The 19026-nt window shown below is 40.1% G+C and overlaps 1 protein-coding gene across 3 annotated transcripts in view; it reads right to left on the bottom strand.

Annotated features, from left to right (window-relative positions):
- NELL1 (neural EGFL like 1) overlaps window positions 1-19026 on the bottom strand; it is an 881356-nt gene that overhangs the window by 209923 nt on the left and 652407 nt on the right. For all 3 annotated transcript variants that reach the window (XM_007457631.1, XM_007457632.1, XM_007457633.1), the window contains one exon: window positions 2452-2547. In XM_007457631.1, coding sequence (XP_007457693.1) covers window positions 2452-2547 — 96 coding nt within the window. The remainder of the gene's footprint in view (window positions 1-2451; window positions 2548-19026) is intronic.

Here is a 19026-nt window from a genome sequence, read left to right as displayed (position 1 = left end):
AAACCTTTTTTTTTTTTTTTTTTTTTTTTTTTTTTTTTTTTTTTTACCTTATAGCAACTGTATAAGTTTTCAAGAGTAAGTAATTCTGAATCTCAACTTTAATATTTATCTAGGAACCAACGACCTGCCAATGTCTGTCTTACTTTTGCCTCTGGTCTTGATTTTCTCCTTTATCTCGCTTTTTCCTGTTCCACATTATGGACCAGAATGTAAGCATCAATTCAATCAGCCACTTATTGAGCAGAACAAAGGAGAGAGGTCAAATCAGCAAAGCCATCAGAAACCATCACCAATTCTTCCTGGGCTGCCACTGACTCAGGCCCTGGTCTAAGATCAATGCTCTTCTCCAATTCTTTATGATGCAAAAAGAATAAGAACTTTACAGTAGATACTCTGGTTAAGTATCACTATGACAATATAAAAATGACTGGTTTATAACAAGCAACCCGAGGTGCTTGGTGAAAGTGCAGGCTCATGGACCCTCCCCCAGATATTCTGATTCACCTGGAGCCCAGATTTTACAGGAAGTTCATCATTATCCCTTTGAAACACATGCAAGGGTTTAAAATGTAGTTTGTGGAATACAAGTTGAGTTTTATTCTCAGTTCTAATATGGGCTCTGTAGCATTGCAGAAGTTACTTAATCTACCCAAGCTTTAGTCTGCCATCTGTAAAATGAGTGTAATAATATCTATCTCGTTTGTTTGTTCTTAATATTAAAATAATCATTTAAAAGGTCTCATGCATAATTAGTACATGATAAATGGTATATCATTAGTAATATTAGAATCCCTCATCATCAGCATTATCATCATCACCATTCTGTCTCCATTAATTCCTGTATTCTAATTTTAGGGAAACATAGCAGTTTTGGAGGAAATAATGCGAAACATTTAGATTTTTTTTTTTTTCATTTTAGAAAACCGAATTGAAATCAAATGTACTGCAATATGGTTATGTGTGCTAAGTTACTTTGCTTTTGACAAGAATCCTTCAGTTCCATGTGATAATTCTCTCATGCTGCTCGGAGGCGGAACTTGGCTCTTTATGTGTCTTTTTTTTTTAAAGACAAACCAAGTAATTATTATTTAATAAATGTGATCTGATTTGTTGATAATTTCACAAAATATGGAAACAATGATGCTCATTGTTGATTTCCTTGTTGAATAATTTATGTAGTTAAATTTTGACATGTTCTTAAAAGGATCAGGGGCTTCCCTGGTGGCGCAGTGGTTGAGAGTCCGCCTGCCAATGCCGGGGACGCGGGTTCGTGCCCCGGTCCGGGAAGATCCCACATGCCCAGGAGCGGCAGGGCCCGTGAGCCATGGCCGCTGAGCCTGAGCGTCCGGAGCCTGTGCTCCGCAACGGGAGAGGCCACAACGGTGAGAGGCCCGCGTACCGCAAAAAAAAAAAAAAAATTATTATTTAAATTCAGAAACCTTTAACATGAAGGCAAGGAAGCAAGAGCTTTGCTTAGATCTTTGGCATTAGATGAAAACATACTCCCCCTCATCTAATAATAGGGATAAAGACTATAGCACCATATTGCCATCGTGCTATGCTCTACTATGAGAAGTGTCCAGTGTGACATTCCAGACTCAGAAACACATAACACAGTGATTTTAACCTAATGAAGCTCATGGGAAAATACAGTGAAATACTCAATTTTACATGGCATAAACCTCTTGTTTGCACTGATACATACACTGCCACTTTGGCATTGAATGTCAATTTCATTTACACACAGGTAGGAGGACTTCACCAATTAATAAAAGAGCTAGATTTCACCAAATAGTGCCCAGTGCAAACACTACATTTACTGCAAATAGAAAGCTGTACATAATGGAATCTTACCAATACAAATTGGCTTATATTATCAGGTCCATGAATGATAATGTTCCTAATAAACCAATATTATAATAAAATCCCAAGCACACCAATAAACCTGCTGCTGGGGTTATTTAATGTGCTTTTACACAAGGAGCATGTAGTTCTAAATTAGATTCCGTGGGTGCAGCAGATTGTTATAACTCCAGGGGTTGCCTGTGACGCTACCCAAGAGAGGATTAAGTGGAGCTGGTCAGTTTGTCAGCCTTTATCTCTAATTAGCACTAAAAATGCACACTGCAAATGGAGCTAGAGAAAAGACTCAACCTTGCTAAATCAGACACGTTGGAGGGAGGGCAAATGAAGCTCTATTTTCAGAAGGAGGATGCCTATTACACAGTAATCAAAAGGTACCCAACTTTAGGAGAGCCACATCCACCATCAAGACATAATGTATTAAGTCAACCCGCAGTACTATAGCTCCAGAGGAAGAGCCTCCATTCTCTCTGAAGCCTAGTCTCTCTCTCTCTCTCTCTCTCTCTCTCTCTCTCACCCCAACACACACACACACACACACACACACACACACACACACACACACACACACACACCAGATGAGGTTACCTTTCTCGCAGTGGCTTCCTGTGAATCCAGAAGGGCAGACACATTTGTTAGGAGCCACACATGTTCCACCATATCTGCAGCCCTCTTCGCAGAATGCTGTCACAAAACGATAAGGGATTTCTCTTAGATAAAATGGCAATAAGGAAATTCATGGTAAATAGCATGGGCGTTGAAACAATTATTTCATTGTTGCACAGGGAATACATATCTATGTTGACATATTTAAAAGTCACGGTATACAAAAAGAAATAAATGAAATAATACCTATTTCACTGGTTTACATCAGATCAATTGAAATAATGGATATAAAGTATTTGGGGCTAAACGGTAGCTAGTATGAAGAGCTCTTACAGTTACTATTAGTATGATTATTGATATATTTGAAATCAAAGAATCAATTGAGGAACTAGAAAGGACGGGGTTAGGATAAAGGCAAAGGCATTTAAAATACTCACTGTTTTGTAGATACTCTTTCTTACTAAGCATTTTTATTACAATGAAAACATTTTTACGTTTTTTTAAAGATTTTCGGTAGTCAAAACAATTTTGAAGGACATAATAAATTTAAGTGCTTACTTTTGAATATTTAAGATGTTTCCAACATTTCTATAATAAAAACAATGCCTTGTCCTTATAGAAAAAATGTTTAACACATCTCAAATTATTCCTTTAGGGAAAGTTCCTCAATGTACAAATCCTATATCAAGGGGTATAGACTTGACAAAGCTTTTTGATAAACATTGCAAAGTCATCCTAAGGCCATCTCCGCACTACCCTGCTAGCCTTAGATTAGTTCCCCTTATTACACACTAGCAGAGCATATTTCCATGCCCCTTTCCTTTGCAGTTTTAAATATAAATGTTCATTTATGCATAATTGATTACCATCTCCTCTTCCATCCACTGGACTGCAAGACCTATCATGGCAAGTACTGTGATTACTTTTGCTCCCCGTGGCGCCATAGTCTCAGAATCTGAGGCCACAGTAGATGCTCAAAAAATATTTGCTGAATGAATTAGTCTATATTCTGCAGGTCGTTCTGACAGGAAAACACTTGTTCTCACAACTGTGCAACAGTTCCATCTGAATAAGTTATTATCAAACCCTGCTGGATAACCAATAATTTTGTGTTCTTAACCTGCAAAATTTCTCATTAATGAAGATGACTGCAACTTGTTAACGCAGGATTTCTTTTATTCACATGAGAGCTCGGTGAGCAAATGTTTTGATTTTTAATTGCAGTTGGAAAATGTCACCCTGGAAAAATGTCATGGTTATGTTTTGCCATCATCACATAAATAATATGGGTCTAACTTTAAAAAGCTACATTATTTCTTTAGATAGTTGAATGCTAGTTCAAGTAAATAGAACTTCTCACAATATTGTTATTTTCCACATCATTTGATGTCCCTTGGATGATTTAACGTTCTGTAGTTTAGCAATTAATTGTGAGCTCCTCTGTTTCTGCCAGAGGATATATAGTGTGTATCTTGGTATTCGAATCCCATTTCCTATTTCCAGCATCTCAGTACCCTGAGACTGAGAATAAAAAGGTTTAGACAACATCTGCCTTGGTATGTTCATCAAAAACCAAATGCATATAAATATATGTATACAAATGTATATGAAATCTCTTGTCCCCCAAATCACACATTGTGGACTCTGGTGACAAACATTTCAAGTTAGGTATTTAGAGTAGAGCTCTGCATCAAAGTTAACAACAGAACAAGAAAAATTTTTTGCAAGCTAAAAATGACAGATGTAAATCTGGTAAAGAAAAGTTTCAAGTGGCACCCAAAGAAGGCAGGGGCTTGGAAGCAGGAAGCTCAGTCTGGGTTTCTTTGTGGCACAAACAGCACTTGATCCCGATCTGTGTACACACATGTGCGTGTGTGCACGCACACACACACATCAGCAGACATGGTTAGGAGACTTGATGTTGTTTTATAATACACATGTGCTCTTGATTTACTCACCTCTTAAACAGAAATGATAATAGATTTTGTGAAGAAAGCATATGTTTGTGATGTTCTAAAAATGTGCAGATAGAATAAATAGGGTGCCATAAGGATAAAATGAGTCAATATTTGTAAGGGACTTAAAATAGTGTTTGGCACATAGTGTTAAGTATTTCGTAAATAAAATTAATTGGTTATGACTGTGAAACTTGTACAAATTGTCTAATACTCAGACAACATAAACCCATCCTATAAGGTGTTCAGCTTCACCAAGATGGGTTTAAGGCAACCCTTGTTCTTTGTGCTTGATTTAGTTTCTCAAAAGAGTAGTAGTAGCCCTTATCATCAAATATCAGATAGGTGTTACTGTTTCCAAACAAAAATGGTGAAATGGGGACTCAGAAATCAAGTTCCCCCTGTAAGCTGCACAGACGATAAGCAGCAGAGACAAGATTCAAACAAAGACTTCTTTGGCTTCAAAGTCTTACCTCCTCTTTATAAGACACAGTGCAGATTCACCTGCAATCTGGTATTCACATAGGCAGGTTTATTCCCTTTTTGAATAGTCCCATAAGGGCTAAGGGAACTGACTACAGATTGGAAGAAAACAATATCTCCCAAATTTCACACACTGCATTGAAGAAGGGGTGTAGGGAGTTGTGCAAGTTCATGCACCTATTACCTAAACTCCATTTTTGTCCATTTTTAGTCACATTTCACCCAACTGCACACACTGCTTTTATTGGAACTTATCTGGAATAAAGAAATTCACTGCCTACTTGAACCCTAGGTAATATGCCAAAAATTTCAAAAAACACAAAAGCAAATTAAAAAGGAGCATGTCATCCAAAACTTAAGCTACTCTGGAGAAATCAAGATCAGTGCGAGTTTTCTTTGAAACCTCATAAAACATCAAAACACACTATTGTATCCTAGTCTAAAAATTGTGCACACATTATTTATATCTGAATAGGCCCTTCTGGATCAACTATGAACCTAGCATTTCTTCTGGTACTCACAGGACCTATAATTTGCACAGCATTACTTAGTTGATGGCATAACCAAAACAAGAAGCCAGGTCACCTACTATATCTCTTTTTAGCTTATGAGAAGACAGGATGGTAGAAACCACATGGTCCAAATCCTTGCTCTGTATTTATTAGCTGTGTGACCTAAGCAAATAATTTCACTCCTCTGGACCTCAGTTTTCTCAAGAGCAAAGCAATAATGATAATAATGAAAACACCATGCTGTGCAGGTTAAATTAAACTACCAGCGTAAACCACCCAGCACAGGGCACTGCAAGTGGAATAAGCTTAAAGCTGGATGTGACTGTCTTAACTTACCACCAGGCCTTTGCTTTTCCAAATACCAGTACTATAACGCACCAGTTTCCTCACCTAGATTCTGGAGATGCAGCAGTGAAAAGATCCCTATGCTATGGCACTTATTCTTTAGTAAGGGCTAATTGTCACTCCTTCGTTGACTTGGTGACCCCAGCAGTATCATGTGGTTTGCCATGGGACTTGGAATCATAGCTCTTTTGCAAACTCAGAAGAACTCAGGCACCATGGGTGTGTCACTCCTTCGTCGACCACTTTCTAGATTCCAAAGTATGGCTTGTAGACCACAGATATTCAATGAGATTACAAACTTGAATCTGTCATTATAATGTCATTTGTTATTAACTGCTACCCTGGGGGAGATATTGGATCAGATCAACTCTAAAATGGTATGATTCTATTTTTGAAAGGACTCTTCCTGCTGCGCAATAAAATAAATTAAAAAATTCAAAACTGAGGGAGTTTATCCAAAGAAAGACCTCACTGCTGTGGCCTCTCCTGCTGCGGAGCACAGGCTCTGGACGCGCAGGCTCAGCGGCCATGGCTCACGGGCCCAGCCGCTCCGCGGCATGTGGGATCCTCCCGGACCGGGGCACGAACCCGCGTCCCCTGCATCGGGAGGCAGACTCTCAACCACTGCGCCACCAGGGAAGCCCAAGACTACTTTTTATATTTAAAAAATTCTTAGCATGTGAAACAACACTTGGACTTTAAGGGGAACAGAATGAGAAACTGGGTTTGCAGATGCCAGGTTTGTGGATGCCTAGTATTATCACCATGTGCTCAATTTGACAAAAATAGTTTTACATTAATAAAAAAAGTAATAGCCCTCCAAGTTATAAACACTTGGTATGATACTCTTAAAGTATAACTGGCATATATTTAGTTTCTAGGGACACCCTGTATTCTGAAAAACTAAGGAAACATATCAACACCATCTGGTAGAAGTAAACCCTTTTCCCTCCCTCCTGGTTTCCTTGAGAAAGCATTTTCCTTAAGCTCATTTCTGCCCTCTCTTTGCCAGCTTTGCTCATTCTGTCCCTGGGGAGGTAGAGAGATTTATTCTATTGGTAAATTTGGAAACAATATATATCAGGATGATGTCCCTTGGGTGGGAGAAACAGGAGAATGGGCTGAGAAAAACTATCATTAGGAGTGAGTAATATTTACATTTCTAGTTTTATTCTGGATGGTGAGTTAGTAGGTGTGAATTTCATTATTAAAAATAACTATCAAGATATCAAAATAAATAAAAGCTGGCCACCATGGACCAATGGTTACAAGGTGTCATAAACCAAAGATTATAATTAATTTGACTATATGCACCTAAATTCCAAAGGGGGGAGAAAGTATTTAACATCTGGCCACGCTCAGTAAAACTCCATGCCTACCTCACTTTTCTCTTGGGAGTGAGATGCCTTCAAATGGTATCAATTTTCCTTAATTCCCTGATGATGCCTTTCTCCCTGGGATTCAGTGGGTAAGCTGGTCTTATTCTGTGTTTATTCTTAGCAAACCAGCTTGACTTACAGACTTAACCTCATGTTCTCCAATCCAGCTCTGTCAATAATAAAGGTGAGATCATCCCCCTCCACCATGTCTGCTTTGTGGTTTATTCCTCACCTTGTTCAGAACATAATATTTATCAAAGATCCACTCAAACATTTTGGTTGTTACAAGATGGCAGGTAGGGTCAGTGTGCTACTGGCATTTGGTGGGTAGAGGACAGGGATGTTGCTAAATATCCTACAATGCACAAGACAATCTTGCAGAGCAAAAAAATTATCTGGCCCAAAACATCAGTAGTGTTGCACGTGAGAAACTCCACTCCGACTTTACACAATTAGGTCTATGGAGTACCTCCGTGAGTAAAATTCGGTTATTTTAATCCCTTTTTGCCTCCTCCCAAAGTCTCCCTGAGCTCAAGGGTGTAAAATATAAAAGTAAGGGTGAAAAACATCCAGACAGCTACCCTGATATATAAAACCAAACATCCAGATGTCTGCAGTTCTCACTTTTCATCATTCTGGTCTCAAGCACACAATATACTGCATAACTTAATATTTAATTATTGGCCCCTAAATCACCTTCACTCCTATCACTTACTATTTGTGTTTGTATCTGCGGCTCTGCTAGCCTTTTCCACTCTTCTTTTCAACAGTATTAACAATAATGACAACAACAGTGACAGTCAATTCCATTTATCGAAGACCCATTAAGTACCTTATAGACCTAATATTCCATTTCATCTTGACAGCAATGCTGTGCATTTCTCACGCTATTCTCCCTTTCAGATGAGAAAGCTAGCTTAGAGAAGTAAGGTAAGTTATCAAAGGTCGCACCACTACTGAGTGGCATCCTGGGTTTCAAGCTCAGAGTCCTAACAACATCACTAAGCAGTCTCCATTTAGGGATTAGCCACCTACTATGTGTAGATAATGTGCTGAGTGCTGAGAAGTCTAAAAGGAGACATGAAAATTGCCTCCATGCCCAAGAAGCTCACAATCGAGTAGCAGAGAATGGCACATATAAAACCAAGCACATTCAAATGTGATCTGTGCCCCTGTAGCAGTATGAATAAAGAACTGAGAGAAGAATGTGATTAACTGTGCCTGGTGCACCTGGGCAAAGCTTTGCAACAGAGCTGGCATTTGAGCTGGGCCTGGAAGAAGGAATGGGATTTTTGCCAGGTGGAGAAGCACAGGAAAAGAGACAGTTCAGGTCATGGTTTTGTCCTGCAGAAAGGTAACAAATAAATGAAGAAAATGAACAGCTGCTGATAACTCACATCAAGGTTAGAGACTGAACATTAGAACAGAACACAGTAAGCCATGTGGGGAAGCAGGGGCGTTTTACAATCTGTGAGCCATCCTCTCCGTCATGCCATCTCTCATCCACTTTCCAGATTTGTTACTTACCTTAAGGTACAATACTGTCTTGCCTGGGTATCGGCATATAGACTTTTCCATTTTTGTATCCATTATTCTAGTTGGTTTAAAACAGTGCTTTGCTGATCTTTTTTAGTACACTAAATAGTTAGAAATAAGTTTTACATCAGAAACCCCATACGTACACACATAGACAACCAGAAATATAAAATGCACTCTTAGTATGTGTAATGCGCTCTGATATTTTCTATCATATTGCCTTGCATTATACTGTACTGTACTGCCTTCCATATATGGTATTGTATTATATTCTGTTGTAGGTAATTTACAAATGCAGCTATGAATCTATGACTTGCTTTCCCAACCCACTAAAACCGTAGTTTAAACCATGCACTTGTTTCATACATTCTTGGTGATAGCCACATTTTTCTAGTCCATAGCATCTTGTGATAGGATGTGGGCATAGAGTCACTTTTAGATTAACCTTGAAATCTTCACATTGAGATGTTGGTTTTAGCTCTAGAAAGACTGAAAAGATAAGAAAATGTCTACAAGTGTTATTTTCTATGGATGTAGTTACAACTGAGATCATATGGCCTGCAAAGCTGAAATATTTGCTCACTAGGCCTTTATAGAAAATCTGTTACAGAAGATGAACTAGACAGGAGTGGCGTAGCTTGAAAAGAGAGATAATGCATCCTTCTGCATTTGGGGGATGCTATATATGTGTTTCTGTAACTGGACTATGAGATTCTTAAGGGCCATGGTCATGTTTATTGCAACTCTGCCTTCCTCTATATCATCCTGAACTCTGGTGATACTGAACCCATATTTCTTGGTAGAGTGATTTAATTATATAGAGAAAATAAAAAGTTTGAGAAGACAGTCTTGTGTACAAACTAACTATATCGTGAGATTTGAGATAAACATTTGACCAAGTCAGATCATTCCAGCTTTACAAATTTATCAGTCATCTACTGTGTGCTTGACACCAGATACTCTAAACAGATATGATCCCTGTTTTCCAGGATCTGGGATTCTAACACAAGGATTCTCCCTGAGGGCAATATCCCCCGCAGGGGATATTTGGAAATGTCTGGAGACATTTTTAGTTGTTACAGATGGAGGAATGCTACTGGTGGGTAGAAATCAGGGATACTGCTAAACATCCTACGTGCACAGGGCAGCCTCACAACAAAGAATTATCCAGGTCAAAATGTCAGTAGGATGAAAGTTGAGAGAAGACAGTCCCTTAATTTAGTAATTAATAAATACTCATTGAGTACCCTCTGTACCAAGGATTATTCTGAGAACCAGGGCTCAGACAGACAGATAAAAACATGTCAACATATGGGTTTATATTCTAGGGGGAAGATACAGAATAACAAAATAAACATGTCAGTGAGATCGCAAATTAGATGATGACAAGTGTCATGGCCAAAAATAGAGCAGACCAGGGGGATATGAAGTATGCCAGTGGGGAAGGTTGTAATTGAACAGGGTAATCACGGAAGGCACTAAAACAGTGGCATTTGAGAAAAGACCCAAAGAGGAGAAAGAGTGAGCCATGCAGTTATCAGGCAGAAGAGTGCTCCAAGCAGAGGATACCACAAGTGCAAAGGCCCTAAGGAGCAGAATGCTAGGATCGCATAATGCTTTACAGATCCTAGCAATACACAAAACCAAAAGGAGGCGGAAAGAAGGAAAGGGCTGTTTCTGCCTGGAAGGTCAAGAATGGCTCCAAGGAAGAGCTGCTGCCTCAGCTGAATCAGAAAAATAAATAATAAACAATCAGGCAGCTTCGGGCCAAGGGTGTTAAAGTCAGGAGGAAGGAACAGTGTCTGCAAAGGTATAGAGGCATGGAGCACAACTGGGTAGAGCTAAAAGAGGCTTCAGCTGCCTGGAAGAGGGGCTGTGAGGAATGAGGAGTGGGGGGGATTAGCCGGGATTTCAGGAACGCAGGATAAGTGCTACCTCACAGACGGGCCCCTTCTGCTCTGCCTGTCTCACCAGATACCCACTGGTCTTATGAAGGATTTAGGACTGCCAATATTATCTTATTTTTTCCCCATTTCACTTTCATTCAGAACAAGAGTGGTCTCTTTCTTAGGGAGGCAGAATCAAAATATTGAATATGAATTCATTTTTATGATTTTAAAATCTCTGAAATGTAGAACTGGAAGAATCATATAAAAGGGAGAGCAATTCAACAGGAAATTACTAAGAACTTGGGAATGAGGGATATTCAGCCCCAGCCATGTGCCCCTGGGGGGTGGGGTCAATCACTGACACATCACGCAAACAACCGGGGTGCCTCGGTAAGTCTTTCAGGACCACCTATGGCTCAGTGAGCGGTTGAGAGCATGACTCTGGAAAGAGAGACCTAGGTTCCAGTCATGGTTCCAGCCCTTATTAGCTGGTTGATTTCTTTTCCTAGCTTTACTGAGATATAACTGACATATAAAATTGTGTAAGTTTAAAGTGTACAACATGCTGGTTTGATATGTTTATATATTGCAAAATGATTACCATTGTGATTATTTTTGGAAAGTTCCTTCATCTCCTTGAGCATCAAACTTCTTTCTAACTTTCTTTCTAATTTTTATTTTTTTATTCAAGTATAGTTGATTTACAATGTTGTGTTAGTTTCACATGATTCAGCTATATACATATATATATATATATATATATATATGTATATACATATGTATATATATACATATATATATATATATTCTAACATTCTTTCCCCTTACAGGTCATTACAAAATATTGAATGTAGTTCTCTGTGCTACACAATAGGTCCTTGCTGTTTATCTATTTTATATATAGTAATGTGTATATGTTAATCCCAAACCCTTGATTTATTCTTCCCCCCCATTTCCCCTTTGGTAACATAAATTTGTTCTCTATGTCTGTAAGTCTACTTTTGCTTTGTATTTAAAGAAAAAAAAAAAAGATACAAATGAACTTATATTCATACTCCTTACCTGTATAAAACTAGGTCACTAAGAGAACATACATCATACTGATATTACCGGGCTTAAGTAAGATAGTGCAGGTAAAGTACTTGACATAATGCCCACACATCGTAAGCACTCGGTAAATGTTAGTTCTTTTTAAATCTGTCAATCTCTTTCTCTCCAGGGTAATTAATATAGTACAGCATTTTCTTTCAAATATCAAAACTCTTCGCAGCCTACCTTCCCTAACCGGTACACAAATCGATGGCAGAGTTTGAGAGCTTGTTGAGCACTGGAATCAATAACAAAGAAAATGATGAAGGGGATGAAGACAAAAACCCAAGAAGAGGAACAGAATGAGAGATGGTGTTCAAATTTCCAAAAGCAAAATTCAGGAAGTTAGTTCGGGACTCCCTACAATGTACAAACTAAGGCAACAGTCAAATTACATCTTTGCAACAAAAACTCTGAGCGCAATTCAAAATTTGGCATTCAGCGTTTACTGGAACATTAGGAAATGGGAGCCTGCAAGTGCTAGCTGTGAAAAGCAGTTGAGGAGAAAGCCTGGGGTGCGAGGGTCAGAAGGTTCCCTGCTGCACTGCCATACTGGAGTCCAACACATCTATTACGCCTGGAGGTCACAGTCTAGAGATTTTAAGAAATAAATTCCAGCAAGTTCTCCCAGGAAAAATCACTATGTGATTTTTATATAACCGCATGGAATTAGACGTGAAATCTTGAGTGAGATATGGATCCCAGCTGCAGTGACAGGAGCTGGGTAATTCGGGTGGACCCAAGTTCTCAAGAGAGCTCTTCAATTTCCCACCTCCATCTTGAACAGTTTCCCAGATTTGTAAAGAGTTTGATGCTTTTGTTTTAGAAAGTGCTTCATAAGAATCTTGAGTGGTGATTTGTAATGGTAACTTCATTCTGTAAATGGGAGAACTGAGACGAGAGAAGTAGACGACTTGCTCAAGAGAAAGTTAATTAGGAAAAGCAGAGACAAAGAATTCCAGGCTCTGGGATTCTAAAACAGCATCAGGTATCTGAGAAGTGATGCCAACTTTACCCAATGGGTGAAAACTAGTTTGGGGATTTAGAATGTGGGGAGGGAAGGAGAGAAGGTAGAAATAAGGGAGGAGAGAAGGATGAAAGCATGAAAAGAATAGAGGAATGAAAAAGAATTAACTTAGCAATCAGACCCTGCAGCAAACACCGCTCACTGCACCCACACTCTGTAATACCTAACACAGACAGACACCTAGGTTGTCAGATGAGAGGCTTTAAGAAATGGGCACCCTGGGTGCTGATCTCACATCTGCCACTTTCTAGCTGTGTGACCTGGGGCTGATCTAGAAATATCAATGAAATTTATTTCCCTCATGACAAAATTGAAAGAAAAATAGCACCCTCATTACATGGTTGTTATGAGGAATAAAGGTCAAATACTTAGTCCCAGGTACTCAAAAGATATTAATTATTATTATTAGTTACATACTTATATACACAGTGGGGAAACCCATTTGAGGACAAATACACTAATGTGGGGAACCAAGGGTAAATGAAACCCTAATTCACAGGGCTATCAGGCTACATTTGTATTTTGTTGAAAATGTACTACTTTTCAGTTCCATGCTTGAAGGTCCCGACCAATGAATCCAGAGTTAGAATTATTGATTATCGTGTTGTAGAATGCAAAGGAATTCCAAAGAGTGCTGCTTGCTGGTGGACTCAAAACATATATTTGACCTTTCCTTGGCTGCCTTCAAAGTCAAAACCCAGGGTCCTCTTAAGCGAGCTTGCCTGATTAATGGCTGCTTTCATGTTCATACACACCCACCGGGCCTCTAGCCTTCACCACCGCCTGGTTATCTGTATTGTCTAGATGTTTAGCTACATCTCATCTACAACATGAGCTGCCCTCATTCTTCAGCCAGTGTTCCTTTTGAAATATTTAAGCTCAAATCCCTCTAAATGTATTTCTAATTTACAGGCAGCGTGGTACAGGTAAAAAGAACACAGCCCGTGGAATCAGAGAAACCTGGATTAAATCACTAGCTGTGTGACCTTCGGCTAAATTACTCACCTTCTCTGAGCCTCTGTGGGCTCACTTGTGAAATGAAGACATAAATACCTCTTCATCAAATTTGTTTCAAAGTTAAATGACAATATAAACATGAAAGCAAGTGGCACAGAGCCTGATACATTGCCTTCCTCTCCAGATTTGTCCCTTGCCACTTTCACTGGCTGCCTTACCCCCCGGGCACAGTTGTCCACACAGGCTGAGCTTGCTTTTGTATCCATCTGGTTAGCCCACATGATGCTGCCTATGAAAAGGGTAAGCAAGATGCTGTGGCTACTATTTCCTGAGGGTGTTATAAAGGAGTTTTCATGGCGTCCAACTTTCTGCCCAGCTGGGGAGCTGCTCCCAGCTCAGACTCTCAGCTGGAAGGGAATCCGCTCATGCAGAGAATTTTTAAATATCTCCTCTATACCCACAGTGTGCAGAGGCTGTTCATTCTGATCAGTGTACTATGATCCCGGCAAGGAAATGACAGGTACAGAGTACCAGGTTAGAGGGACAGAAAGACAAGATGGGGCATCTCACAGCCCAGCCAGCATTTGCAAAGTACACAGGAGAGAAGCAGAGCCTCCCTCAGAAGCCATTTGATAACATTTGGGCCTCAAGGACTATATTCTTTCCTTGGATAATTGTAAGAAGTAAAAAGGGAGTTCAGGTTAAAAAAAAAAAAAAAAAGTACTTGGCAACCCCAATTTTTTGTTTGCTCATTTGTTTTTTCAGTGAGAAGGAACATGGAACGAACATCAGAACCCACTGCAGGCCTCAGTCATCTCTTTTCTATAATATTACACTTGAAACTTGGTTTTTTTTAAATAAAGCATGGGTTTCGAAATTCCTATCAAACATTTTCATTTCTTTTATAAAGTTCACAGTTAAAAAAAAATCTAAGAATCGTTGATCCACGCATTCAAAAACCAGCAGTTGAAATCCTACTATGCACCAAGTACTCTGCTAGGCAGTTAACATATAACAATGATCAGAGCAGACAATGTCTCTGATTTTATGATGCTTACCTTTTAGTGGGGGAAAAACAAGCAAACAAGCAAAAGTACAAAAATTCAGATAATAATAAGTGTTATGGGGAAAACTAAAGCAGAGTAAGGGAGAGAAGTGTTAGGAGAGGGGTTAATACCTATGTAGGGCAGTCATAAAGGCCTAATAAATTGACATCTGAACAGACACATAAAGGATTAGAGAGAGCAGACCAGGCAGACAAGGGGGGTGATGAGTGTTCTGGGCAAAGGGAACAGCTCAGTGCCAAGGTCCTGGCACAGGCCCTTACCCAGCACCTTCAGGCACGGCAAGCAGGCCAGGTGAGGCAGGGGCTGAGTCACAGGAGACGACAGCAGAAAGCTCATGGAATCGCTCTTCTCTTAGAGTCTTTAGGACACTTAAGGACTTTGGTTTTTTGCTCTGAATGAAATAGCCGTTGGAATGTTTTGTGCTACAGAGTGACATAATGTCACTTAGGTTTTAACAGGATCTTTCTGGCTGTTGTGTTGAGGAAAAATAGACCATGGGGTGGAACAGGCGATAATAAAAGCAAACAGACCACTTATAAAGCTATTACAATAATTCAGATGAGAAACTGATGGTCCCCTAAACCGGTGTGATAGAGGTGGAGGCGTGAGAGGAGTCGACAGCTCCCCCAATAATCTATGGACCAGGTAGACTCCGCAGAGTAGAAGCAAGAACTTTGTCCAAAGGAAACAAACTGGGTAAGTAACATGTCTCTTGCCCTCCTTCTACAGAGTTATGAATTGCGGAGGCTTTTTCTCTGGCAATAAAATGGACTACGCTTACATGTATTTTTTCTGCCTGGAATTCTTTTCCCCATCGGTAAATTGGTTAACTCCTCCTTGGCCTCCAATCTACAGCGGAAATGTCTCCTGAACTGGGAAGCATTTTATCTTGGATAACCCTCTTTCACCCCAGACCTGCAGTCTAGGTTAAAGGCCTGTATTAGTTTCCTAAAGCTGCCGTAAGAAGTTACCACCGACTGGCGAGTTAACACAGACAAAAAACATTACTCTCTCTTCGTCTGAAATCAAGGTTTCAATGGGGTTCGTGCCTCCTGGAGGCTGTGGGGGGAACGTGCCCCGTGCCTTTCTCCCAGCTTCTCTGGCTGCCCACAGCTCCTGGCATTCCCTGGCTTGTAGCTTCCTAAATCCAATCTCTACTTTCATCTTTCTACGGCCTTCCCCAGGGGGGCTGTGTCTCAAATCTCCCTCTCATTTCTCTTATAATGACACAAGTCATTAGATTTTTGGGTCCCCGCTAAATCCAGGATGGTATCACCTCAAGACCCTTAACTAGATCTTCAAAGACCCTATTTCCAAATAAGGTCACATTTACAGGTATTGGGGGTTAGGACATGGACATATATTTGGGGGGGGTGTCACTATTTAATGCACTATAAGGCCCCTCCTGTATTCCTCCAGAGACATTTCATCACTTATCATACTCTCCTAACTGTCTTCTTACCAGTCTGTCTGGCCTAAGAGATTTGAGCTTTTCAAGTACGCACATCGTGTCTTTCATCCCTCTGTCTCCAGTTCCGCACCCAGTTCTTGGCACATAATACATAATCAATCGCTCCTTATTGAATAAATTAATTACAAATCACAGAGTAGACTTCTAAAACCAGCAAAAGATTTAGCTGAATGTCACTAGGCACTTTAAACTTCCTGTTATCATTGGAGAAGATACTCAGGTGGCTTCTATTGACCTGTTACAAGTGCTTTGGCTTCTACTTTCTTCTTCAACAGAACAGAATATACAGTATAAATGAAATTTTATGCATTGGGCAATGGAGAAGGAAAATTCTGAATCGTAAGAACAATACTAGCGGCTTTGGAACTTTTCAATAAAATCTACCTCAATAGTTAAATCATTTCCTCTTCTTTCACTAACCATTCACGGTGTTGCTATTTACCATTTGCTATTTTTCAAAAGAGGAATCAGGAACTTCCAACATCCAGAATGATACCATATCCAAAATTATACCCAAGAAATTACTGGAATGGAGAACAATGTCAAAGCAGTAAGCACAAGAGAAAACATCTAGGTAACCAAGTGAAGTGAATGAGATTATCATCCAAAAGGGTGTTTTGATTGTATCTCAAATTAGGAAAAAAAAAAGGAATTGATGATCATTAGATATAAAATCGGAGAACCTGAGAAACAGCAGATAGGAAAGACATGGAAGGAAGAGAAGTAGAGATTGGCTACAGCAACAGAAGCCACGTCAAAGATTAAAAGCAAGGAGTTGAGGACTTAGGACATTTCTTAACATGAAGATGAAAAGAGCATATGGAGAGAGGGGATAGAGGGGGTTCCAGTCTCTCAGACTAGGAGTCTCCTGAGATGACAGTAGCAACCTCCTGGGCATGACGGCAGAGATGCCTTACTGTCTATCAGATTTATAAATTCTACAGCCTGTGTCAAGGCAACTGGTGAAAGAACTAAGTCTTATTTCAAGAGCTGCAGAGTAAACAGTAATGCTTATAGTCTAGCAGATTGTGAGACATTAAATAAAAGGCCAAATCACTTCACGTTCATTTTTTTGGTTTCATAGGACATTACTATAATCAGTAATACTGAGACAGAGCCATACTGAGGACACAATGACCACCTGAGGGCCTTAGTCTGATGCTTGATTATTTCTAAATGTTGTAGACAAATAAACTAAAACGTATAGAGGTTAAGTAACTTACACCCAAATCATCCACATGGTAAATGGCTTATGAGTAGGGTTTAGAAAGATAAACAGGAGTTTTCTAGGTAAGTAACACGGCACCAGATATTTTAACAGGGTGAGCTGAGGGACAGGCCTTTTAGTGCGTGTAGTGAAAGTTTGCTGTTTTTGCCTGTTCAGCATTCACTCCCCATTAACAGTAACACGATGTGTTGTTTCATTTCAGGAATCTCTCTTATCCCTACTCTCAGTTCGTGTGGATTGGGCTGAACTCATTGCATGTCCCAATTCTAAGTATGGAAATATATAATTAAGCCAATTCAAAAAGACCACTTTCTTGATGCTATCATAGTGTTGGAGGTGGTAGGAAGTACTCTCATTCCAATGAAATTGCTTAGCTAATGTAAATCTGGGACTGCCAGTGGTCTTCTTTCATTCCACTTGAAAGAATTGGCCTAAGAAAGAAATCTCACACAGAAAAATTCAGACTGAAGGAAAGGGAAAAGAGAGACAGACGCCTTCCTTATACTAATTTGGAAATACTGAGTCCAGCAGTGCCTGATCTATCCCTGGACTGTTAGTTTCAGGAGCCAATAAATTCCCTGGTATGTTTAAGCCAGTTTGAATTGGGGTTACATCACTTCCAGCTGAAATATTTTTTACTAAAACAGCAAAAAAAAAAAGAGGCTTCCTTATGCTGGGAACTTCAATTAATTCAGCATGGGTGGAACCGAAAATGCTAAGAAAAAAGGGGCAGGAGATGAGGCTGGAGACAGCAGCAGACTGTGAGTCCAAGTGGGTAAGAGCTGATATGATGTGAAGGTGCCTGTGACTGCTAGCACCAGTGGTACAGACCTCACAGTAAGGTTTTAAGTGCTTTATGAACAATTCAGAGCATACCAACGGCCACACTGGAGAAACTGCTCTGAAACAGGAAGAACTTATTGGGAGAAGACATCTTTTTTTAGGAAGAAAATTTAGAGCAGTCAGCAAAGCCACACTGCCCCAGATGCCATGCAGCACTTACACGGCATGCTCTAATAGACAAGGCACAGTGCAGGGGTGTGAAATATGATGGCTTGGAATGAAACTGGAACCTGTGATCAGAAGATAGGTGCATGTCCCCAGCATCTCTTCCCAACCAGACAGCAACTGGGTGGCCTTAGAAAAGTCACTTAACATGTTGGTAATGGAGGGAATGACCCCCACTCTGTCAACTTCACAGGATTTCCGAGAGGTCCAAATAAGATGCAGATATGCCGATGTTTTGGAAACTGTAAAGCTCTATGCAAATGTCCACTACTGTTAATGTTGTCAGGTGATCAGGGATTGGGTGTGAGCTTTTTTTTTTTTTTGTGGTACGCGGGCCTCTCACTGTTGTGGCCTCTCCCGTTGCGGAGCACAGGCTCCGGACGCGCAGGCTCAGCGGCCACGGCTCACGGGCCCAGCCGCTCCGCGGCAAGTGGGATCCTCCTGGACCGGGGCACGTACCCGTGTCCCCTGCATCGGCAGGCGGACTCTCAACCACCGCGCCACCAGGGAAGCCCTAGGTGTGAGCTTTGACACTCATTCTCTGTATCATCACGAGCAGGTCATTAAACCCTTGGGATCTCATTTCACTTCTTTCTAAGAAGAGATCAAAC

This window comes from Lipotes vexillifer, unplaced genomic scaffold (genome assembly GCF_000442215.2).
Source record: "Lipotes vexillifer unplaced genomic scaffold, Lipotes_vexillifer_v1.1 scaffold505, whole genome shotgun sequence".
In the NCBI taxonomy this organism is placed as follows: domain Eukaryota; kingdom Metazoa; phylum Chordata; class Mammalia; order Artiodactyla; family Lipotidae; genus Lipotes; species Lipotes vexillifer.
This window is presented reverse-complemented; position numbering and strand designations above follow the sequence as displayed.